Source organism: Buteo buteo, chromosome 4 (assembly GCF_964188355.1).
Source record: "Buteo buteo chromosome 4, bButBut1.hap1.1, whole genome shotgun sequence".
NCBI lineage: Eukaryota > Metazoa > Chordata > Aves > Accipitriformes > Accipitridae > Buteo > Buteo buteo.
The window spans coordinates 51,562,579-51,584,700 of NC_134174.1; the positions used below are offsets into that span (position 1 = coordinate 51,562,579).

The following is a 22,122-nucleotide window of genomic DNA, read 5'->3' on the forward strand; positions in this document are numbered from 1 at the left end:
AAAATTATCTTCTATATAAGATTTACACATTCATCTTTATCACATGTGAGAAACCAGCTTTACAAACATTAGTTGTTCTTTATATTGTGATTACATTAATTCTATGAAATAGAGCAGCCTGCCCCTCTCTGGAGGGAGAGTAAGTAAAGATAGGCAACCTGACCAAGTTACACTGTTTTCTTTGGGGGCAGGGGAGTTGGTGGGTTAACATTTTTGTAAGCTAACAATTTTATTATCATGTGTGCCCGTTTTTTTCAATATGCAAGATCACCTAAAATGCTTATCATGGTTCCACCAAATATCCCTCATGCGCAGCTGTTTTTACAATTATAAATTACACTATTTGTACTTTGAGGTAACAAATAAAGATCATATTTTAATTAGGCACTACTGTAAGGTGATAAATCTTTCTTTGTAACAAAATATTTCAGATGTAGGTGGGTTGTCCTATAATCATTCTTAAATCATCAAATAATTCCTTTTTTTTTCTTCTTAATTTAGATTCACTTTTACAATTGCACTCTTGCTCTGTAAAGTGTTTGTGAAATGACATGGAAAGAAGTATCAGAAACCAGTAGAAGCTCTTTATGAGGGTAAAAGGTTCTTTATGAGCCTATCCAGCTTATGAGGACTGGCAGAGAGAGTTGAGGTTGTTTAGCCTGGAGAAGGGAAGGCTGCGGGGAGACCTTGTAGCTGCCTTCCAGTACTTAAAGGGTCCTACAGGAAAGATGGGGAGGGATTCTTTATCAGGGAGTGTAGTGATAGGACAAGGGGTAATGGCCTTAAACTGAAAGAGGGTTGATTTAGATTAGGTATTAGGAAGAAATTTTTTACTGTGAGTATGGTGAGGCACTGGAACAGGTTGCCCAGAGAGGTTGTGGATGCCCCATCCCTGGAAGTGCTCAAGGCCAGGCTGGATGGGGCTTTGAGCAATCTGGTCTAGTGGAAGGTTTCCCTGCCCATGGCAGAGGGGTTGGAACTAGGTGATCTCTGAGGTCCCTTCCAACCCAAATCATTGAATGGTTCTATGATTCTATGAAGTTTATGTTTGGAAGACAGTTAAGTTGGCTTTTTTTCAACAACTGCTGTATATTGTCATGTTATGTTTCATCATGAAGTCTATGTACACATTGATTAATCATGAATAATGAAGACAAACCAAGAAGTTGAAGTGATTTGATAGAAATTTAAATGTAGTTTGGTACATAAATGTGTCTTACATTTATGGAAGTCCACATTTTAGAGTTAGGGAAATACCGTGTATTTGTATTTATGCATTTTTGTTTCTCTCATATTAGTATTTTAATGAATTTTTTAAATTAGACCATTTAAACATTTTGGAGCACTAGTGTTGTAATGAATCTTGTTTCTGAGCTGGAATAAGACATTTATTTTCTGTTCTATCTCCTTTACTCTCCTTATTTTCCACACTATTGAATATTTTATCTTTAGTAATCCTAATTCACATTTGTATGTAAGTTTATTATAAGAAACTATACCAAAAAATTATTTCACATTTCTGGCACTTTCAAACATGATTTTGCTATCAACTTTCCTAGCAATTTTTTAATAAGATCACCAGTTAAGAAAATACATTTTAATGTAGGATCCATTACATACATGGAGGTTTAACACTGGAAACTAACCTCGCACAGTCATTTTCACTGCACTTTTAAAGGCAAAAATAATATGCATTTGACTTTGATTCTTTTCCATTCTGAGGTTGTTTGATTTAAAAAAACAGATGAGCAGGGTGCTATATTTTTCAAATTGTTTTAATTTCAGAGAACATCAGAAATATGTGTGCTTTCTGATTTTAATACATATGATGTCATTTGCCTTTGACGTTCATAGTTACTACCAGAAATCAAACTATTTATGGAGTACTTCTTAGTAGTAGACCATTCCTGAGCCCTTGTGATACATGGAAACTCCTAAGAAGGATAACTGACAGACGTGGTTATTTAAATAGATTCAAGCAGCATGTAAATGTCAAAGGTATTTATAAGGTTTCCCAGTTCAGCTCAGTGTTTGTATCTGAGCACCTCTGTCCATTTAGATAGCAGTTAATGGGTTCATTCAGTTAAGATTTTCTGAAGAAGCACAGATCAAATGTGTTTATTTCAATTGCATGGCTTTTGAGGTGGATAATTTTATGGCCACTGTCTGGATATTGTAGATTCATATGTATAATCCAAGAAATTAATATTGAGAAATATTATTTATTTTTTCCTAAATGGTTAGGTTGTGAGAATGGATTCTGTAGGTATCTACAACAGGTACTGTGTGCCCCTAACACAGCCAGGTTTTGGCACTGAAATGTTTTGGTGTCACTGATCTGGTTTGTTTTGGGGACCTTTATAAACAACTTCAACTTTTATGTTTCTTTTAAAATAATCTTCTGTCCCTTGTCTTACAAAAGTAATCTTAAAAATGTAAACACTGTAGATAGTAAATTAGCTACTTTTTCCATACAGCTGAAAATTTTAATGGTCCCTTAAAACTGCCAATGATTAGTTCTGGGGGTTAATGAAATAAGTAGTCAACAGAGATTTTAGATTCTAGGGGAGATTTCCTGAAGTAAATGGCCAGTCTAGCATGAAGGGGTTAACCTGGGTTGCCAGATGCGCTGTAGCTTTGACCATGAGCATGGGTTTCTTGGTAGTTTGGTATGAATTTTAGTATACAGACTGAGCAAAGGACAGCAGCCTTTTAATCTCATGCACTCTCACATTTACTCCGATGTGATCTTAGGTTACTTGACCATTTTTAATTACTGAGAATATTACTCAGCACCACTGAGAGAGGTCTGACAGTCTTCTTCATACCCTCCTGCCAGATATTTATACACTTGATAAGATCCCCCTGAGCCTCCTTTTCAGGCTGAACAGGCCCAGCTCTCTCAGCCTCTCCTTTTGTCAGATTCTCTTACTGCTCAATGATCTGCATGACTTTTTGCTGGACTCACTCCAGTATGTCCATGTCTTTCATCATTCATAGTTTAAAGCCCTCTTCACTGGGCTGGCTAGCCTGTTGGCAAACTTTACATCTTTGTTTCAAGTTGTTTCCATTTCAGTTATATATCTAGAAAACCAATTCAAAATCAGTCCTCAGAAAGGTTTGCTAAAGAGAATAAGGGTACCATTTTAAACTAGGTTTGTTTAAATATTGTTTATAAAAGAGTTCAATATAATTTTACTCCTTAAGCAGAATGTCACGTCAATAAATTACAAAAACAGGTAGCGCACAGGCTGGCATGGTGCAAAGGCCAATCTTTTCAATTCCATTCTGTCCTTGACCTCTGTACTCAGACTGCCACCAAGGGGAACAGTTGTGGTGGTGACAGTGCACATAGTTGTCCCTTACAAAGTACACGGAGCTCCTTGGCTCTGCTCATGCCACTTCTTGTCGCTTGTTAATCGGAGTCTGGTTCCACAGGGCAGTGGCTACACTTGGATCTACTGCTCTGTGCACACAGCAGTCATTCATTCCCCTGCAAAATCTGCCTCTAAGAGTTTAATGGATACCCATGTTTGTGAATGGCACTCTATAAATAAATAACCATAAGACAGCAAAAAGCCTTTCAATCTATGTGCAGTCTGGCTGGAAATGGATGGTCCATTTCCTATTACCAGTTCTTTGAGCCAGCTTTCTCCTAAGAGCTAGGCTTATTCTTGTGACCACAAATAAAATTCTGGTTCTTTTGATATTTAAACCTTCAATGTTGCAGTGTGAAAAATTTTTTAAATAGTAATTTGACTGTTGTTTCTTCCTTTTTATTATAAAGACATAAATGAAACTAAAATAGCTCCCACAATGAAAGCTTTTTTCTGCCATTTCCTTTGAAGATTGACCTTTTCTGTGTATTTTCTGTTGCTATTCCTAATGGAAAATATTGCAAAATTTTACAGGCTATTAATGTAAAAAATATTTCAATCACAGAATCACTGCCAGAAGTTAGCCCCTTTTTTGGCCTCTTGGCAAAATTCAAATGTAGAAGACTTTTTTCCCACTTAAATTAAACATGGTTCCAAAAGATACATGCTAACTTTTAAAAAACTTTCTATAATACTCAAAATATGCTTCCAGCTTCAAACATTGGAATGGAAAGTCATATATGAAATTTATCAAGCTTGGTGTTGAACTTAGCACAAGTTTTGTAAATGTATGCTTTACATTAGAGGTTATTTGCATGTTTATGTGTTATCAATATTTTAGTAATTCTTTTAAGTTTAATTGTCTGAGCCTTCCCAGGACCCAGCAATCATTTGATGCCATTGACTTGATCTATGCACAGTGCTCTCAGAATCAATTGAAATCCTGGCCCAAATTCTGTTCCTTTCTCTTTTCTTGAGAAGTACAAATCTGCAAGGGGTATATCCAGGTTCCAATGATCTGAATGAGGATCACTTGCTGGCATCATTTCTCAACCAAACCCATAGCCCAAGTCAATCCAAATTATGATTAACTGAGGCAAAGTTTATACTGTTTATGAGTTTACATAGTTGTGCTGGCATAGCTACATCTGTTAGGACTGAGAAAAAATTCACCCTTGAATTGCCATAACAATGCTAGTCTGCCAGCAACCTTCCATCTCTCCTCCAATACACTCCCAATCTAGATGTAATTGACAACAGAGGAGCCTTTTTGCCTAAAAAGCTTGTCTCATTGAACCAAAGAAGTGCTTTAGCTGTAACTGTGAAAGGACTTCATTAATGTAAACTGTGTCTCAGGTAGGCAGAGCTGGAAGTATAGCTAAATCAGAAGAGGCATATAGCCAAGCTTTTACTATGTCACCTTCAAATTGTACTGACTTGCCCAGGTCCTCTTCTGCAGTTGTTGAAATCTGACTGGGAAATACTGGTGTGACTTCACTGTACATGTGCTCCCACAAATCCACAATGATAACAGTTCAAAATAAGAGTTTTCTCAGGCGTTGCATAGAGTTTGTAGAGATCCCAGACTTGAGGAGTGGAATGATTTAGAAGTTAGAATTACTAAGTCTCTGCCAGGCAGCTCCACCGGTACAAGTTGCCAAACATTGCAGAAATCAGTGGAGGCACACAAAGGAATGTTGTGCTGTGGCTAATACAAAATTATATGTTTCTGATTTATTTTTCTTGATGACCTCAGATTAATTTAAGAGACTGTAATGGCTCTTGCACATATTTAGAACTGATCTTATTAAAAATTATTAACAGAAGTAAATTTTTGTTTCAGTGAAGCCTGGATTGGTCTCCTGTCTGTAAAACTGCTGAGGACAACATGCAGTAAGTATGATGGGACTATTGACTAGATTTTCAGAGGCGGTCAAATCTCATCAGGTTTTGATTTATTTGGACGAGTGACTGTAGACTTCTTTGAAAACTTCTGCCATAGAATTTTTATGGATAATTATGTTATCGACAAAATTTTATAGGAATAGTTTTGAACCTGGAAGAACCTCTCTGGGAATATAAAACAGTATACAGATTTTTGAAGAAGACAAACTTAGGAGAAATAATAGTGTTTCACAAATTGGCAGAGAATAAAGAAATATTTTTTCCTTTTGTATTAAAGAAAGTAATAGATTTAAAGCTTATAAATTAAGCTATAATCCCTCTTCTTACTATCAGTCATGTGAGACACTGAACAAAGAAAATCCATGTTGATTTTGATCTTGTAAATATGATGAATTCATATATTAAGACTAGTAAGTGTTTTGTAAAAGTTTTGTAAAAATGCATATATATACCTGGTATCACCATTGCCAGAGGTTGGCACAAGGTTCTAAAAGCCACCAGAGGGATATAGATTGCTGTTTCTCTTCAGTCTCTGCAGGAATTAGCAAACTTGAAAATCTCAGTTTAAAAATGGAAACGTTGGCTTATTGAAAGACTACTGTTGAAAGTTCCAGGACAATTAATATGCATCAAACTTTCTGGTTACCTGTGTTAAATATGTTCTTTACTCCAAATAGAAGCTTAATATTAAACATAATGGAATTTTTAGTGTCTGAAGTAACCCAGGGAATCAAAGGCTTCAGCACAGACTTGGAACAGCCCTGAGCATTTGATGTTTGAGAAAGTGAACAAAAATATACTCTCTATGCAAAAAAGAATCCAACACAAAGCAGAAAAGGAAGATAAAGCAAACAGGCTATGCCACTGTTTGCATTACAGATTAAAAAGATTTTAGATGGCAGCAACAGTAAAAAGTTTAATATTTTTATGAATATATGAAAGGAATAGAACGCTAAAGTAAATTTCTGGGAAAGGCCATGCTGAATAAATTGTTTTAATTCTGTACATCAGCTACTATTGAAGCATTTTTATACAACATTGGTATCTCCATATTTAAATTATATTTTTGCTTAATTCTTAAAGTAACAAACACAGACCTTTCAACAAACAGGCTTCTGCATTTATTCTTTCAAAATTGTGAGGTGAAAAAAGTAGGTGAGTTAGTTCTCTTGGTAACAATCATTCCTATCCTGCTCTGGTTACATGTCTAGAAAATAATTAACAGGTTTTCTCTAATGCTTCCTAAAGATGTTGAAACTATAGAACAAATATTGACTGAGAGGCAGCAAAACTTGCCTGGACAGGAGAAAACAATAATGCTTTATATAACTGAAAATGGTTTGCCAAAAACAGAAGGGAAATTCTGGAAGGTCTGATGTAAAATTGATGTCAAAAGAGCCAGATGTGGTATGCACATGCACTTGGGTATTTGCAGGCCACACATACATCCTGCTACCTTTGCAGTACCACACAAAGGTGCTCTTTTGCCTTCCTGAAGATTTGCAGGGCCCCAGTTCCTCTCTCTGGGAGCCACTCATGAGATGGTTTAGCACCCGAGCCAGCCTTTGGGAAGCAAGAGGGAACCAGTCATGAGGACCTGAAGAGGTTCTGGCAGTACCAGGCTTTCAGAAACTTGAGCAGAAACTTGCAAGTATGATGTTTGCCACTGTTTATCAGGGGAAGAGAGGAAAGGGATTTGGGGGGGAGGTGGAGGAAACAAGTCTGCACCTTGTAACTGGGTTGAGCACATTGGGTAATAAGGACTTTGGACTGCAGTGTGTAAAATCACAGAGGAGGTGAAGGCAGCTCATTCTCCCCCATGCAAAGATGGGGTGCCTCTCTTTTCCTTTGTTCTCTGCACACATGTGCACACCCCTTCCCCCAGGTGTAAGCTCTGCCTTTGGGTTAGGAAAACCAAAAAGAGGCAATTCATCCTAGCGCCTGCTTGGCTGCAGGTCAGGGTCAAAGACCACGTGAGCCCATGGGTGTTATGCAAGAGGCTGTTATGAAGGGGCCCCAGCCTGCAGCTTGCATCAACCCGCCTCCCTACTCCCCCTCCAATGCTGGCTTTGTACCTCCGGGGGTTGCGAAAGCCCCAGGACTACATAAAGCATTCCCTGTCTGGGCACCCTGCCACTGCCATCAACATTTAGGCTCTCAAGAGGCCACAGGGACCGGCACTGCCTGTAAGGGACCCTCCTGTGGTGGGCTGGGGACGACCGGGTGCCTCGCCTGTGCATGCATCAGGGAAAGCTGCAGGATGCCCCGGGGACCTGTCAGGGCAGCCTTCCTCCCTTCCTCGCTTGTGTGACAGATCCTGTTTCTGATGCTATTCTGTTTGCTGTTGCTGCAGGGACGGGATGGCCCACACGGAGAGAGCTCTGCCCTGGCTGCTGCTGGCGCTGGCCTTGCTGGGCAGCAGCACAGCAGAGCGGGACTGCCGAGTAAGCAGCTTCAAAGTCATGGAGAACTTCGACAAGACCAGGGTAAATCTTCTTTCTCTCCTGGATCTGTGGTGTCTTGCCTAGCTCTTCTTCCCAGGCTACAAAATCTGGCATTCAGTAACACCAGTGTGTTCACATTTTCACTCGAAGTCACAGACTGCAATACTGAGAAACAGCAGAAGTGTGTGATGTTGCCCACACCTCCACAGATGCTGGTTCCTGATGCATCTGACAAAGGAATACTGCAGAAACTGAGGTTTAGCAGACTGGTCTCAAACTGTATGGTCTAAACAAAAGGAATGTAGTGATTTGGTTGTTTCTATGAAAGTTAATACTCTGGTGTTTTTGGACATCATTGCAAGGAAAGAACATTTATACATAGGTCTGTCAAGATCTGCCAGTTGTTATCCTCTTCCCAAATTTTGTATTCTAAATACTGGAGAACTGCAGATACAAATAAGATACCAAAAAATGTCAATTCTTTCACAAACCCTTGCTGCACTAGGACATACTAGTGGGTTTATGCTGTTGGAACAGCTAGATTTGTTCCTTAGGTACAACTTTGAGGCATGGCGTCAAAGATCTGCATGTCCTCCCCTCTGTCACCTCCCCTAATTTGTAATGTCTCTTTGTAATGTTTTCCATACTTCTAAGTCTAACTGCAGCCTTTGTTATTTCCTTGCAGTACAGTGGCACCTGGTATGCCATGGCAAAAAAAGATCCTGAGGGGCTGTTTCTGCAGGACAACGTGGTAGCCCAGTTCACCGTAGATGAGAATGGACAAATGAGTGCCACTGCAAAGGGCAGAGTCAGACTCTTCAAGTAAGCTGTTTGCAGTCTTCCTCTTGTTCCATTTCACTAAGCTTCTGCTGCACTTACTGGTGCTCTAATCCTACCTGCTATCCCTGCACTAGTCAGTCACACAGAATCTGTGCTGTTAGCTTTGAATGTGATGGTTTTTTTCCCTCTGGCTACAGTAACTGGGATGTCTGTGCTGACATGATTGGCTCTTTCACTGACACAGAGGATCCTGCCAAGTTCAAGATGAAGTACTGGGGTGTTGCCTCTTTTCTGCAGAAGGGAAGTGAGTACTTACCTATAGAAGATGCAGAAGTACTTGGGAGCCTTGTTATGTTGTGTGACCATGCTGGGGAAGGAAAAAGTAGTGTTGGATTTCTGAAACACACTTAAAATACGTAATAACTATCATACGGCAAAGCCTTAATGTGAACAAGGTGATCACAATTTTTTATATGGGACAACTGGTTGGCTTTCTTGAAACAAGTGAAGACCAGGCCTTTGTATATCTTTGTATTTCTTTTGTTTGTTACCCAACGATATAATTGAAGGTCACTGTTTGGAAAGAAATGAAAGGCAGATGAAGTATTTTAAGTCTTGTTTTAGTTCAGAACTTAGTTACCAGATGCTTCTGTTCTCTCTGAAAAGCCTAACATCAGACTTGGCCGAGGAGGAAAGAGGATTTTGCAACTGTTAGTTTGCTTGGTCTTATGTCTGAAAATGTAGAGATTTATCTGTTTTAAGAAACAAATATGATCCAGTTTATATATATATATTCATATTTTTCTGTTATCTGTCACACCCTACACAAAATTAGTTTATTGAGCCAAGTAGAGATTCAGACACTTGTAGCTCAAGACATTTCCATGGATTGTTTCCAAGAGAAGCAGGTGGAATTTGGAAGTGATTGGAGCTCCACTCTCTCCAAAGATACAGTTACAAAGAATGCTTTGGATGCCAATTGCTCTTTAGTCGTTGCCAAATCTCCTCACAGCATGCTGTTGAATCATGTTTTCAGGGATACTTCAGATTGCTGCCTGACCCCAGATTCTACCTTTCTAAAAACTAGTCCCCACCCACAGGAGAGATGGGGAAGAGAACATACAGTGTTGCCTTCACCAGCGCACACATAGTGCAAGGAAGGATCTTTTGCTCTAGGAGAGGAAGCTGCAGAGATGACGCTTTTTCCTGCAAACACCTAGGTTCACTTCTGTTAGCGCAGGGTGTCAGTGTGACCAGGTATTTATCAGATTACCTAGCTAAATAGTTAAGAATTCTCTGAAATTTTAACTGCATTTTGAGAAGAGGGTTTATGCTACAGTTTGTAGCAAATACACTTCTAGCACATGTGGAAACTTCATGATAATCTTTTTCCTTAAAAATACAGTTTAAGTAACATCCCTGGTAGGGAAATAGTTATGGTCTTGAGTAATCTGGAGGATGAGTAGGACGACCAAGAGCACATTTGGCTTCTCTGATTTTTTAACTGTTTTCTGTCTGACTGTTCCCCTTTTTTGGTGAAAATAAGAAAACTTCCTTTGTACTTCATGGTAGCTACTGTAATACATGGTTCTTTTTTGTGTTTGTTGCCACATTTTATAATGATGTTCAGGCATGGATTTACAAGGCATTTATTAGCACTTCTTTATGTTGCTCTTGTTCTGTGCCCATGTTAGAGGAGAAGCAGTGGTGTCAACCATTTTCTCTTCTCTCCATCACTGTCCTGGATAAATATGCTTATTTTTAAAAAAAAAAAACAAAAACCAAAAACAACTCCCCCCCAAACATGGAATTAAATACTGCACACAGGAATAAACTAAGAGCTAATCTGTTATCATTTATACCAATCTTCATTGTATTATTTTCTTCACAGAGTTATGGCAGCAATCTCTTTAGATTGACTAGATTTTACTTGTGTCTCTAACACCTTTGCTTCTTTGCTATGCTTTCTTCCAGATGATGATCACTGGGTAGTGGACACAGATTATGATACATATGCTCTTCATTACTCCTGCCGCCAACTAAATGAAGATGGCACTTGTGCTGATAGCTATTCCTTTGTGTTCTCCCGGGACCCCAAGGGATTGCCTCCAGAGGCACAGAAAATTGTCAGACAAAGGCAGATAGACCTCTGCTTGGACAGAAAATACAGAGTTATTGTTCATAATGGTAAGAACATTTTTTTCTGAAGAATTTTATTCCAGGGTTTAATGACTAAAGCACTAGGAGTCTCTTGCTCATTAAATAGCAAATGCATGAAGTCTTTTACTTAGTGGCTGTAATACTGTCTTTTGAAAACTGGAGCTTGTAGTAAGTTATTTCCAACTTTTATTTCCCTTATCTGAAGGAGACCTAAGGTGTATAGCTTTTTATGCAGCATATCACATCAGCTGAAACAATAATTAGAGGAAGTTGTAAAACAATTAAATCAATGTAGTATGAGTAAACATAGTAAGAAGAAACTTCATAGTTGCTGTAGAAAGAAATTGTGTCTCTTTAATCAGAACTCTTTGCCTTTCTCAACAAAATAGTTGTTGAAGGGAATATAATGTATTTTCAAAAACTTCTTTGAATAATTCTTCATAAAAGGCTTTTAAGGAATATCAGAAGTCTTAGAAAGGATACCTTATAGCAGACACTTTCTCACAGGTCCTCATGCCAACTGTTTCACAAAGGGTTGTGGGACATACCCTTCATACTGGAAGTATGACCCTATATTGAGTCATATAGTCAGGCTGAGCTTGCAACACAGGGAAGGATAAAAATTGGCTCACTTGTGCTCAAATACATTAGAAAAAAACAAATGGTAATTTCTGCTACTTTAATCAATGATCTAGAAGAAAATGTAATATACTTACTAATAAAGATTACACCCAGAGTTGGGAATAGTAAAGAATGAAGAAGACAGATTAGAATATTTAGGACAAATAAAATAGTGATGTACCTATCCCTATCCCCAACCTTGCATTCTGGAAAACACAATACCTACAGAAGACGTGACTGGTGAATCAGCTTAATGTGAACTCCCAATGTAATGCTGTGACCAAAAGAGTTAATGTGATTCTTGGATGCATAAACTAAGGATGCAAAAGATTAATTTACAGACTCATATGAGACTGTTGTGCTTGGCATAGGTCTGCTTGTTATGTCACATTTGATGATAATCATAACTGGAAGGGGTACCAAGGATGAATTAGAAGTTTCAAAGAAGAGCAGAGAAAAAAATTGAAAGTTTGTAAAATGTGTCCTCTGGTGAATGCTTCAAAGACCTTGGTCTTTTCTCATCAGAAAGAGGTTAAAGGCTGACCTGAACAAGTCTGTGCTTGCCCACACAAGCAATTGGAATTGGATAATAAGGGACTTGCAAACATAAGAATAATAAATTAAAATGGATGGAACTTTAAACTGGACACATTCAGAGCAGAAATAAATAGCCATTTGTTTAACTCCAAAGGTCATTAACCTTTGGAACAGTTTACCAAGAGCTGTTCTATGTTCTTCATCACTGAAATCTGTAAATCAAGATTAAAGGCTTTTCTAAATGACATGTTAGAATAAACTGGGATTGACTGAAGGAACTTTTGTGTATTATAAAGAAAGTCAGAACAGATGAGCACAGTCAGCTCTTGTGGCTCTATTACTTGTTCATCTGATCTATAAACAGAGAGTAATATATTGCCATGTTGTAAAGTAGGTATGCTGATAACAGGGTGCCTGAAAGATCTGCTAAGGTAGGTGGTGTTTAGAATACTGATTAGTGACCTGGAAAAAGTGCCTGACAACAATGAAAATAGAAATTTTGTCTTGAAGGAGAATTTGGAGACAACATAAAAGACAGTTGAGATTTAAGGCAGTCAAGACTAAAAGACATCATAAATGCAAATTAAATTGGCTTTTGTGAATGATGTGTATGATTGCATAAAGGGTAGGATAGAAAAGAAACTGTCATTATATAAATTGATGATACTTTGTTTTGAATGCTGCATTCACTGCTCTTCAAATGGAATACAGCAAGAATAAAAATTTCTGAAGATAAGGAAACAAAGAGATTATTAGGGATGTTTTTGTATTAAATCTAAGATAAAGTGTAGATATACAGCTGTTGTGCTATGACTTTGAGAGGTGTGTGCTATGGTGGTTCCTTGCATTTCTGTCAAACCCAGAGAAAGTACTATCCCACTGTAAAATCAGGATATTGGGCTAGTCCAAGTACTGGTCTGATTCAGCATGGTGGAATCTGTGTTTCCATTATTTCTACACTATATGAGGCTTGCAAGGCAATAAATGTATTGTCAATCTTTGCAAGAAAATATAAACCAAAAAGAAAAATGGAATATATTCATTTATTCATAAATTGTTATATAACTTTTTCAAATATCTCAGAACTTCTATATAATAGAATGCTTGTTTTTCCAGAGTATAGAACAAATAATGTAATTTTAAAATAAAAGCTCAGAATGTCTTTTGAAAGTTAAATATTCTTTGACTTCCTAACCTTAATTTAAAAGTTGATCATGCTGCCTCTAGTCTGTTACAGAAATATCAAATCTACCAAGTTGCACCAAGTGCTGTATTCTTTGTCTGCTATCCTAATTTATATTCAGATGTTAGGCACTGAGTGCAGTGTCTGATAAGACTGTGTGAGTTCCATACTGTTTGTAAATGAAAAATAGTAGCCCAAGTCCTTAATACTGTCAGCTTTTTATTGAGGATTATGCCAGAGTTTATCTTTATGAGCCCAGCACCAAAGCATAAATGAAACTTAAAGCCAGCAATTTGCATTTTCCACTTACTGTGATCAGGACCTGTAATTACCATAGAGTTAGTTGATTCTGAATTCTCCAGTATCACTAAGCCAAAGTTCCTGCAAAGCAAGTACATTTGGGAATGAGAGAATGATTGTGAGCTAAACTGAAAAAAAAAATCTATTGAAAGCTTTATATCAGAAACTCTTACAAAATTCACTTAATTCCTTATGTGGGGATTGGAAGTCTTGCTACTTTAGTTTTAATTCTGCTATTAAGAGCTACAGAATTAGTAGCAAAAAAAGCCAACTTCGGTTATCTGTACTGACCTGCATTCCATTGTTATTGTGGTAAAATTCTGACTGACGTCAGTAGATGCTGCAAGAACAGGCTTGTATCTGTTTCTAATTGTGCATACTCTGCCTATGTCTTGAAGCTAATTTTTTTTTCCCAAAGATTTTTCATTAACTTTTTAAATTAATACTGTACTCAAGTTAAGTTCCCTCCAAACACTAATAGATGTACAAAACTTATCTTGATGGAAAAAAAAAATCTAAAATATCTGGTTCTTTAAGGCAAAAGAGAAGCCTAGGAAATTACAAGGTTTTTGGTGGTAACTTACATTGCATTTCTGATGGTAGCTCCTTTCCAAATATGGATGAAGCTATGATACACTTAGTCTCTTGCTTTAAATTATGCAATGTGAGTGTGGATATCGCAGTGGGACTACTTGTAAATACAATATGATGTCATGTTAGTAGAGCTGAGAGCTGAATCTGCTGTTAGTATTTGGTAGAAGCAAAAATTGTGAATTAAAGAGTGGTATGTTCCTTCAGCTAATTTACTATTGCCATTAGAAGTTTTGGAGGTCAGGAGATTCTTATTTTGTTGAAAGACACTCTTAAATTAATAATCTTTAAAAGGCAAGTCATTTGAAGCTTGTTAAATAAATAACTCTTTTATCATTGATCTATCCAATACCTTGTTTGCTGAAGTATTAAAATGCTCAGGACAGGTAGATGAATTCCTGTTTTGTTCCAAGTTGAAAATTCTTTGGAATTATAAACTGCAGAGCAAGGTATTGGCATGATCATTACAAGTAACAGACTGCTGGGCTTAAGAGCATTTTAAAGAAATTAGATATGTATGCATTTAAAATTTGGTGAAAGTTTGTATATTTTAATTTTGTCTAGTGTGGTTGAAAAATAACTTTTTTTGTGTGTGTGTTTCAGGATTTTGCTCTTAAGGAGATCCAAAACTATGGAAAGAAACCATGTAACAGCACCATGGATGTAAAGTTAACACATTGATTGGGTGTTCTCTTGAAAACCTTTTAAATGGCTTCATTTAGATTTTGAATATATTTATCTGAGCTGTGTAGCTCATCTTGTTAATAAACCAATGAAACACTTCAATAAACTTGGATTACAGGGGATGCAAATTGTTTGTATGCAAATCTGTACATATGTAGACATTGGTTTTATTAGTAAACCATTATCTTAATTGCACTGTTTTGAGTTGGTGACAGATGGCAATAACTTAGAATTTAATCTTTCTTTTTTTTAGTGGTTTCAATTTCTGACTAAATGAGTTTTAATTAAAAAAAAAGAATATATGTATTTTAATTTCCTTTCAAACACAATATCATCTTTTTTCTAGGAAATATTGGAAATTGTTCCTAATAGCATTTTAGAAAGGAGGAAGGAACTTCAGTGATCCTATGTATCACTGATTAACTTTATTACATGACTACTGAAGACATAAAAAATACACATCTTTTTAAAAGAACTATTTTACACAGGACAAGTAAACGTTTATTTATTTCTTCTTTATTTATAAATTAACAGGCATCATGTCCATATTTTTAATCTGAGATGGAACCAAACTGGTCATTCAGTTGGTGGTAATACATGTTTATCATCTTGTTTCCTGCACAAAATTGGTTAGTCTCCTCAAACCTATGTTCAGGCAGTCAGTTATCTAAGTGTATAATCAAATGCCTTATTTAAATGGGATTAAAAAAAAGAGCAGATACTTTCTGAGGATGTACACTTTCACTAGAAAGTTGATCTCTTAGTAGAAAATAAAGACTAAAAATTGATCAGGTGCCCTCTTGATATAGATTCACTGTAACTTCATTAAATTTAATGACATTTATGCCAACTGAAAATGTACCCTCATAGAAATTAATTCATCTGGTAAGTACTTATTTCAACTATTTTACATTCACCAAGTTCACTGCCATATTCCTATTTATTTCAGTGTAAGTGGAGAATTCAATCCATTGGATTAAATTGTCCAAATCTTACTGAGGCAAAGCAGTGAAGTCAAGAGAATTTTACCTGCAGGAATTAAAAATACAGATTTAGCGGGTTTTTTCCTTCTCTGGCATATAATACTATAACATAGTGACCTGTTCAACCTGGGATAGTGTAGACATTAACATCCAAAGTGTGGCACAGCTCAGACTTTAAATAATTATCTGGTAATGAAAGACAAATTTGGTTGTTCATGGTTACTTCTTCTTGCAGTGGTTTCTGTACCAGCCCCATGCCTTACAGGGTTCCCTGTACAACAGAGAAGAATTTCCTGACATTTACGTCTGAAATGGGCAACATTATACAAAATTGGATTGACAGCAGAGTTGGCAAAAGTGAATAATACTATCCAGAAAAAAACTGATGGCAAAATATTTAAATCTTGTTTGTAGTTCTGGACTAAAATTAAAAGAATAATTATTATAATTGGGCTCCACATGATGAAGAAAGAGATCATCAACACAAAGAGGGCTCGGAATAGTTTGTAGTCTTGCTGGGAAACACGAATCTGATGATTTTCTGAGTAGGCTAAACCAGCATTTAAACTCCTTCTTGATGCTTTTGTAATCTGCAGTAAAAGAGAAGAAAGTAACTTTCACTGAAAACTAGAAGAATTATTAATGCATTTTTACAAGTGTAAAAGTAAATTTTGGCACATGATGTTGCTGTTTTGAAAAGTGACTACAAGAAAGGCATTGAAGAATTCCATTTTTACTTTTTGTCAATGGTTCCATTTCAAATGTTCTCACTTTACTAACAATTTTTTTCCTCTCAGCGGTGAACTCACCTCCATATTAGTCAAGCTGGTTGTTCTCCTCATGGCTCTCTACCAGCCATAAATACTTTTCAGCATAAAACAGAGCCTTAATTACTCATGAAATCCCATTAACTTCGAATTATGACCTCATTTGTTCTATCTAAATAAACCCATTGATTTTTTTCACAAATGCAAACTGGAACATAGTTAACAATCCTGTTGATGTGCAAGAAGGAATACAATCCAATTCTCTTACAGCCATGCTGATATTACAAGGTAGGTATTAGAAGGAGCATAAATTTATTACAGTAACTAAATCATGTTATGTTTTAAAAGTGAATGGGATTTTACGTAAAGTTTTGTGTAAACTTCTAGTTTTTCAGTCAGTAGTCAGAATTGCTTTCTATGGACTAACCTGAAATCTTACAGATCCTTTTGTCACTATGAAAATCTGTGTCTTCTAAAAGTACTGTCTGATGTAATAAACCAGACTATGGGTAGTTTGGGAATCTAGTATTCATGGGTGTGAATCATCTGTCATTAGGTAGAATATTGAATCCCAATGGCTTGCAGAAAACTCTAAATCTCATGCTCTACATCCCTGTCTTCATTGAAGTTGGCATAGCACAAATAAGTCTGTTACTTTCACATATCTGATGCAAATAAAATAAAATTGAAAGATTTAGAAAACAAACATTTATGCTAAATAATTGAGATGCCATTTTACCTCCTGCATGGGTAAAGAACAGGTATTTTCAAAAGTCTGGATCAATTTGCTGTCTAAGTAGGAAAGTCAAAAGGTGTAAGACTCTTCCTGCCACTTTTATGTGTGACATTTCCCTTCAGCAATAACCAAAGGAAGGATAACACTAATACTAGTAATACTTAATAGCTTCCTGGTTCAGCTTAGGATGAAAATGGTTGTATATACGTTGAGTAATTTGTCATTCTTTCTGTAGTTTTCTGGATTTGTCACAGAGATAGATGGCCTAGAATAAATATTCATTAAGAACTTAGACATCTACAAAAGATTTCAACAGAATGTAGGCGTATAAATCAAAACTCATGATCCAAACATGGGCTTCTCAGCAGCTGCTGAGCCTGAGAAGGGGACAGTCTCAGTAGCTGCTTCCCTGATTTAAAAAGGGCAGAGAATTCTGATGTTTTGGGCATGTAAAACTATTCCAGCCTGATGATCTTCTGCTGTACCCATTTGGAATCCAGAAACTAGGCTAACTCCTCCAAACAATCCAATCCAAGAGTTGTTCTTAGAGAGCACCTAACCTGCCTTAGTAAGAATGAAGGTTTCAGAAAATAAAAAAGGACTAATATCCACTTCTAATGTAAAAGTAGGAAAACCAAGTTCTGTACCCTCCTCAGCCTCCGCTGTTCAAAACAGCTACAGAATGTCCTCAGCAGATACCTTTGTACCTGTCCCATAGAAGTACCCTCTATTTTTCCCGCTGGCGCTGCACAGCTTAGAACTAAGAATGCAAGAATAACCAGAACTGCGGTAAATAAGACGGAACTGCATCTTAAGGAAGTGCTCAACTGAAATGGGGTGGCAGTGATACATTTTGGATCCCGTTTTGGTCTGCCTAGTACAAGGAATCTAGATACCTATCGTGGGCATCTGGACCACACGCTGAGAACCAGGAACTTATAAGTCGTGCATACACAAGTAGGTAACTTTCAGAACATGAACATCTTTACTAGTTCCAGCCTCTTACCTAAGTCTTGCCTGAGAGGGGGAACAGTGCAAAAACAAGTAACTTAATTACAAATCATGGCTTCTAATCTGTCATTTTTGCCATGCTTCTGGGAAGTGTTACATAAAAATAATACTGAGTTTCAGATTAAATTGTGAAGAGTACATTTGTAGAGTATATTTTTTAACAAATTTGAGGTTTTGTATCTGTAGTGAATCATCATCATCATAGATGCTATGTTATTTGAATACATGAATGCTTTGAACTGCTTCCAGCAACACTGAGCATTGTACTCTGTATGCACTGGCATCATGGAGCATTCTCATGAAGTGAGAGTGAATCTGCTCTTGGGAATGGCTCAGGGATTAATACATTCTCCAGCTGAGTTCCGGTTGCTTCCTGGAGAGCTGTGTGAGAGAGAAGATTCAATTATAACAGACAGGATCCTGCCATAGGCCTCATTCCTTTTTCAGTTCAGGAGAAATGGTAACGCATCTTAGAATCCATGTTATCAAGTTGGAAAAGAAACATGAGCATGGCAGCATGGGCTGTTTTATAATCCAGGATTCCAAACACTTTTTTGGGCTTCTAGCTCCCTATGTGCCATTTTGTTTTCTAAATTCACCTGTTGTAATCTGGAGTCTGCAAGGACAAGAGGAATGCCATTCCTGTCCTGGTCTCTGACCAAGGACTGTGGCATTCCTTGGCCTGCAGTTTTTTGCAGTTCCTTCCAAGGGCTCAGACTCCCCACTGAGTTACTGTACGTTCTTTGGCTACAGCAAATATGAGGTTGGAAATGGCAAGTGCCTTACTTCACTAGAAGTTTACCTAATGCATTTACCTCAAGGTTATAATGAGTTTATAGAATGTACAGAAACTAAGAGCTGACAATTTTGACTATGATATTAAGCCTGATCAATAGGTAAGTATATGTAGAGGCCAGATTCTAGGTCCTAGGTTCATTGAAACATCTATGTGCAGCTCTGGTACATGTACCCACAGCACGTGGGTGCTCAGCATTTCATCAGTTAATTCCATGCTCAATAATCTGTGTATTTTGAGGTTCCTTTCCAAAACCTGTCATCTTCCTTACATATAGTATGAGAAATTTAATTACCTAATACAGGAATCAAGAATCTTTTGGGTGCAGTTGCTAAAAACTAGGCCTTGCAGTACCTAGTTTGAAGATTTCTAGCGCTTTCTCACTGTTTTTGAAAGAGAAAGGGGTGAGAAATCAGATGTTTTAAGAGGAATTTAGGTAACTAATATCACGCTTGCTAGAATATAGACTAAAACTCTGTGGTGCCTGGTCTCCTGGCCTATATTTCAGCAGTTAAACAACATCCACTCAGAAAAAAAGTGGGAGCAGAGTGTTTAATTTACAGTTTTTGTTTCCAAAGTTTGAAATTGTGGAGGAGTAAGTGTAATCTAATGAGATCTGTATACTAAAAATGCATGCAGAAAATCAGTACATCTAAAAGGGGATGGATTTTTTCTAGTCCTGCCTGTCTTTGCTTTCTTACAAATCCCTTGTGACTCTGGAGTTTAGGCTCAAGGAAAGCAACATCTAGTTTTTAGTTACTTCAAATGCTTGACTCTTTTAGCATTTAGGAGATCGACAGTCTTTAAATATGAACAGCATGTAAATGGAGAATTGTATTAAATACTACATGTAAATGAAGACAAACTTTGTGTTGGGCTTCTGGTAATGTGCGGTTCAAGCATGTTCTTAGTTGAAACATATAGGCTGTTATGTACAGGTTGAAGAGCCTCATTTTATATCACATACTTACCATTTACTGAGCAAATTATGTCTATAGCCTTTAGATGTATTTGTATTCAGCGACAATATGTTGATGCCTAGTGAGTTACTGTTTATTTTTTGTTCTACAACAAAATTTAAAGGAAAAACATACCTGTAAGATTTTGGAATAACTGATGACGATGACTAATCCTGGTATTAGAAAGAAAACAGTGGCAAAGGTCACATCCCAAACTATTTCTCCTGCAATGCTGGGCCAAACCAAGGTGCAAATCTGAATCTCCTGTTTACAAATAAAGAAGAAAATTAACATTGTACCGTTATTTTTACTACAAAGTTGTCCTTATGTCCCTCTATGCCTACGGAGAAAATGGCTACAGACTAAACCGAGCCTGTGAAACTTTCTACTCAAACAGAGCAGATGTTCAATTAATGTATTACTGCATGGTTTTAAAAGCCCATACAATTACAAATTGATGTGTTGCCCACAATCTAAATATTGCCATAAATTTCACATCAAAGGCTAATGACAACTTTAAAATTGAAACTTACAGACCTTAAACTTAATCATGTATTTGAGTGCCGTGTTGAGTGTACTTTTGTACTCATTTCAAAATACCAGGCAGAAAAATCAGTGCACGGCCATTCCGTACAGAGGCTGCCGCATGCGCTGGGCAGCTGTCCCAGGACGCTGATCCCTCGGTAAGGTGGAAGTGTGCTGAAGAGGGGATTTCCGAGCCGCACTGGGGAACGCAAAAAAATCCCAGCGGACGCCCATTTCATCCCTAAAGGGAGGGCCCGCCGGCGGAGCGGGACGGGAGGGGACGGCGGCGCTGCCGACGGCGGCAGCGGGCGCGGGTCTCCCGGGCTGCCCTGCCGCGGGGAGCTCCGGCCGCTGCTCCGGGCACAACCTCGGCACCTGCCCCGCAACGCGGAGCGCTGCCCGCTCCCCAGCAGCAGCCTCCCCTCGCTGACGGAGGCGGACGAGCCTTGCCCGCCTTCCCGGCGCCCGCTCTCCCCCGGCGCCCACCGCCCCGGCCCGGCCCCGGCCGCCCAGCGCCCTGCACCTGCGGGAGCGGCCGCCCTGCGGGCCGGCCCTCCCCGGCGCTCGCCCTCACCTCGCCGGCGGCGGCCGGCAGCCGCACCACGGTGAAGAAGCAGCAGAGCGGGAGGGTGGCGAGGGCGGCGAAGCCCCAGATGAGGAGGAGGGCGGCAGCCAGCGCCTTGCGGCGGCGGAAGGCGGCGTGGCGCAGCCGGGCGATGCTGACGACGCGCTCCAGGCTGACGGCCGAGAGGGAGAGGATGACGACGGTGCCGCTGAGGCTCACCACGTAGAAGAGCATGTGGCAGACGACGTCGCCCAACACCCAGGACTCGGTCCAGCGCACGGCGGCGATGAAGGGCATGGCGGTGATGAAGAGCAGGTCGGCGCAGAAGAGGTTGAGGACGAGGCAGTTGGCGGCGCACAGCCGGCGCCGCCGCCGCACCAGCAGGCAGATGCCCCAGACGTTTCCCGCCAAGGCCAGCAGGAAGATGGAGGCCAGGGCGGACGACTCGCCAATGCGCAGGGCCGTCACGTTGCGGCCCCTGAAGTCTGAGAAGAAGGGGAAGTAGGTCCTGTTCCCCCCCTGTGCGCCCCCGGACCCCGGCATGGGGGTGGCCAGTGGGCATGAGAGACCCACCGCGGGCAGCGGCGCCAGCCCTAGGGGAAGGGCTGTGCTCCCAACCACCACGGCGGCACCCGGGGTGCCCTCCCGGCACGGAGCAGGGGGCTGGCCGCCATCCCCCTCCCTCCTCTTCCTCCTGCCCCTGCCGCCAAGGGCTCGACCGTGCCAGCCGGGCGGTTTATGGCCCTCGCGCTGGAGTGGAACAAGGAAGTGGGAGGGTAAACACGGTTCGGCTCGCACAAAGGCGAGGCCGCCGTGTGTGGGGAGGCAACGAGGGGCCGGGGGCGAGCGGGGCTGCCTGACACCTCCCCGGGGAGGGTGTGGGTCAGCGCACTGGCACCTCCGTGCTGGGGGACCCAGGCCTGGCCACCTCCTCCAGCGCTGGGCCTGGTCTGCTCTGCTCTACAGGCAGGCCCTCGGGGCGCCGGTGACCCGGGGAGGCCACACAGGCTGCTGCCCTCCGCCAGGGGTGTGTGCCTGGCTTAAAACAGAGGGATGGCTGTCAGACCGCTCCGAGAGCTCTTCTCTGGAGCCCGGGATAACCAGCGCTGCTCTAAGGTAAAAAAAGAGGAATTTACCTATCGCCTCGTGTCTTGATAGTGGCGTTTGGAAACAGCGGTCCTGTGCATTGCTTGTGCTA

General features: G+C 39.6%; 2 protein-coding genes across 2 annotated transcripts; one reads left to right on the plus strand and one right to left on the minus strand.

The window, feature by feature from the left end:
* Positions 1-7,362: 7,362 nt before the first annotated feature.
* RBP4 (retinol binding protein 4) lies at positions 7,363-14,704 on the plus strand. The gene is made up of 6 exons (XM_075026933.1): positions 7,363-7,468; positions 7,636-7,768; positions 8,412-8,548; positions 8,704-8,810; positions 10,481-10,693; positions 14,502-14,704. Exons 2-6 carry the CDS (start codon positions 7,643-7,645, stop codon positions 14,513-14,515), a joined length of 597 nt encoding a protein of 198 aa, XP_074883034.1. The 5' UTR covers positions 7,363-7,468; positions 7,636-7,642; the 3' UTR covers positions 14,516-14,704.
* A 1,043-nt stretch (positions 14,705-15,747) lies between these two features.
* Positions 15,748-21,482, minus strand: FFAR4 (free fatty acid receptor 4). Its single transcript, XM_075026935.1, has 3 exons — positions 20,934-21,482; positions 19,970-20,098; positions 15,748-16,155 (listed from the first exon to the last, which is right to left on the minus strand). Exons 1-3 carry the CDS (start codon positions 21,465-21,467, stop codon positions 15,748-15,750), a joined length of 1,071 nt encoding a protein of 356 aa, XP_074883036.1. The 5' UTR covers positions 21,468-21,482.
* Positions 21,483-22,122: the final 640 nt, after the last annotated feature.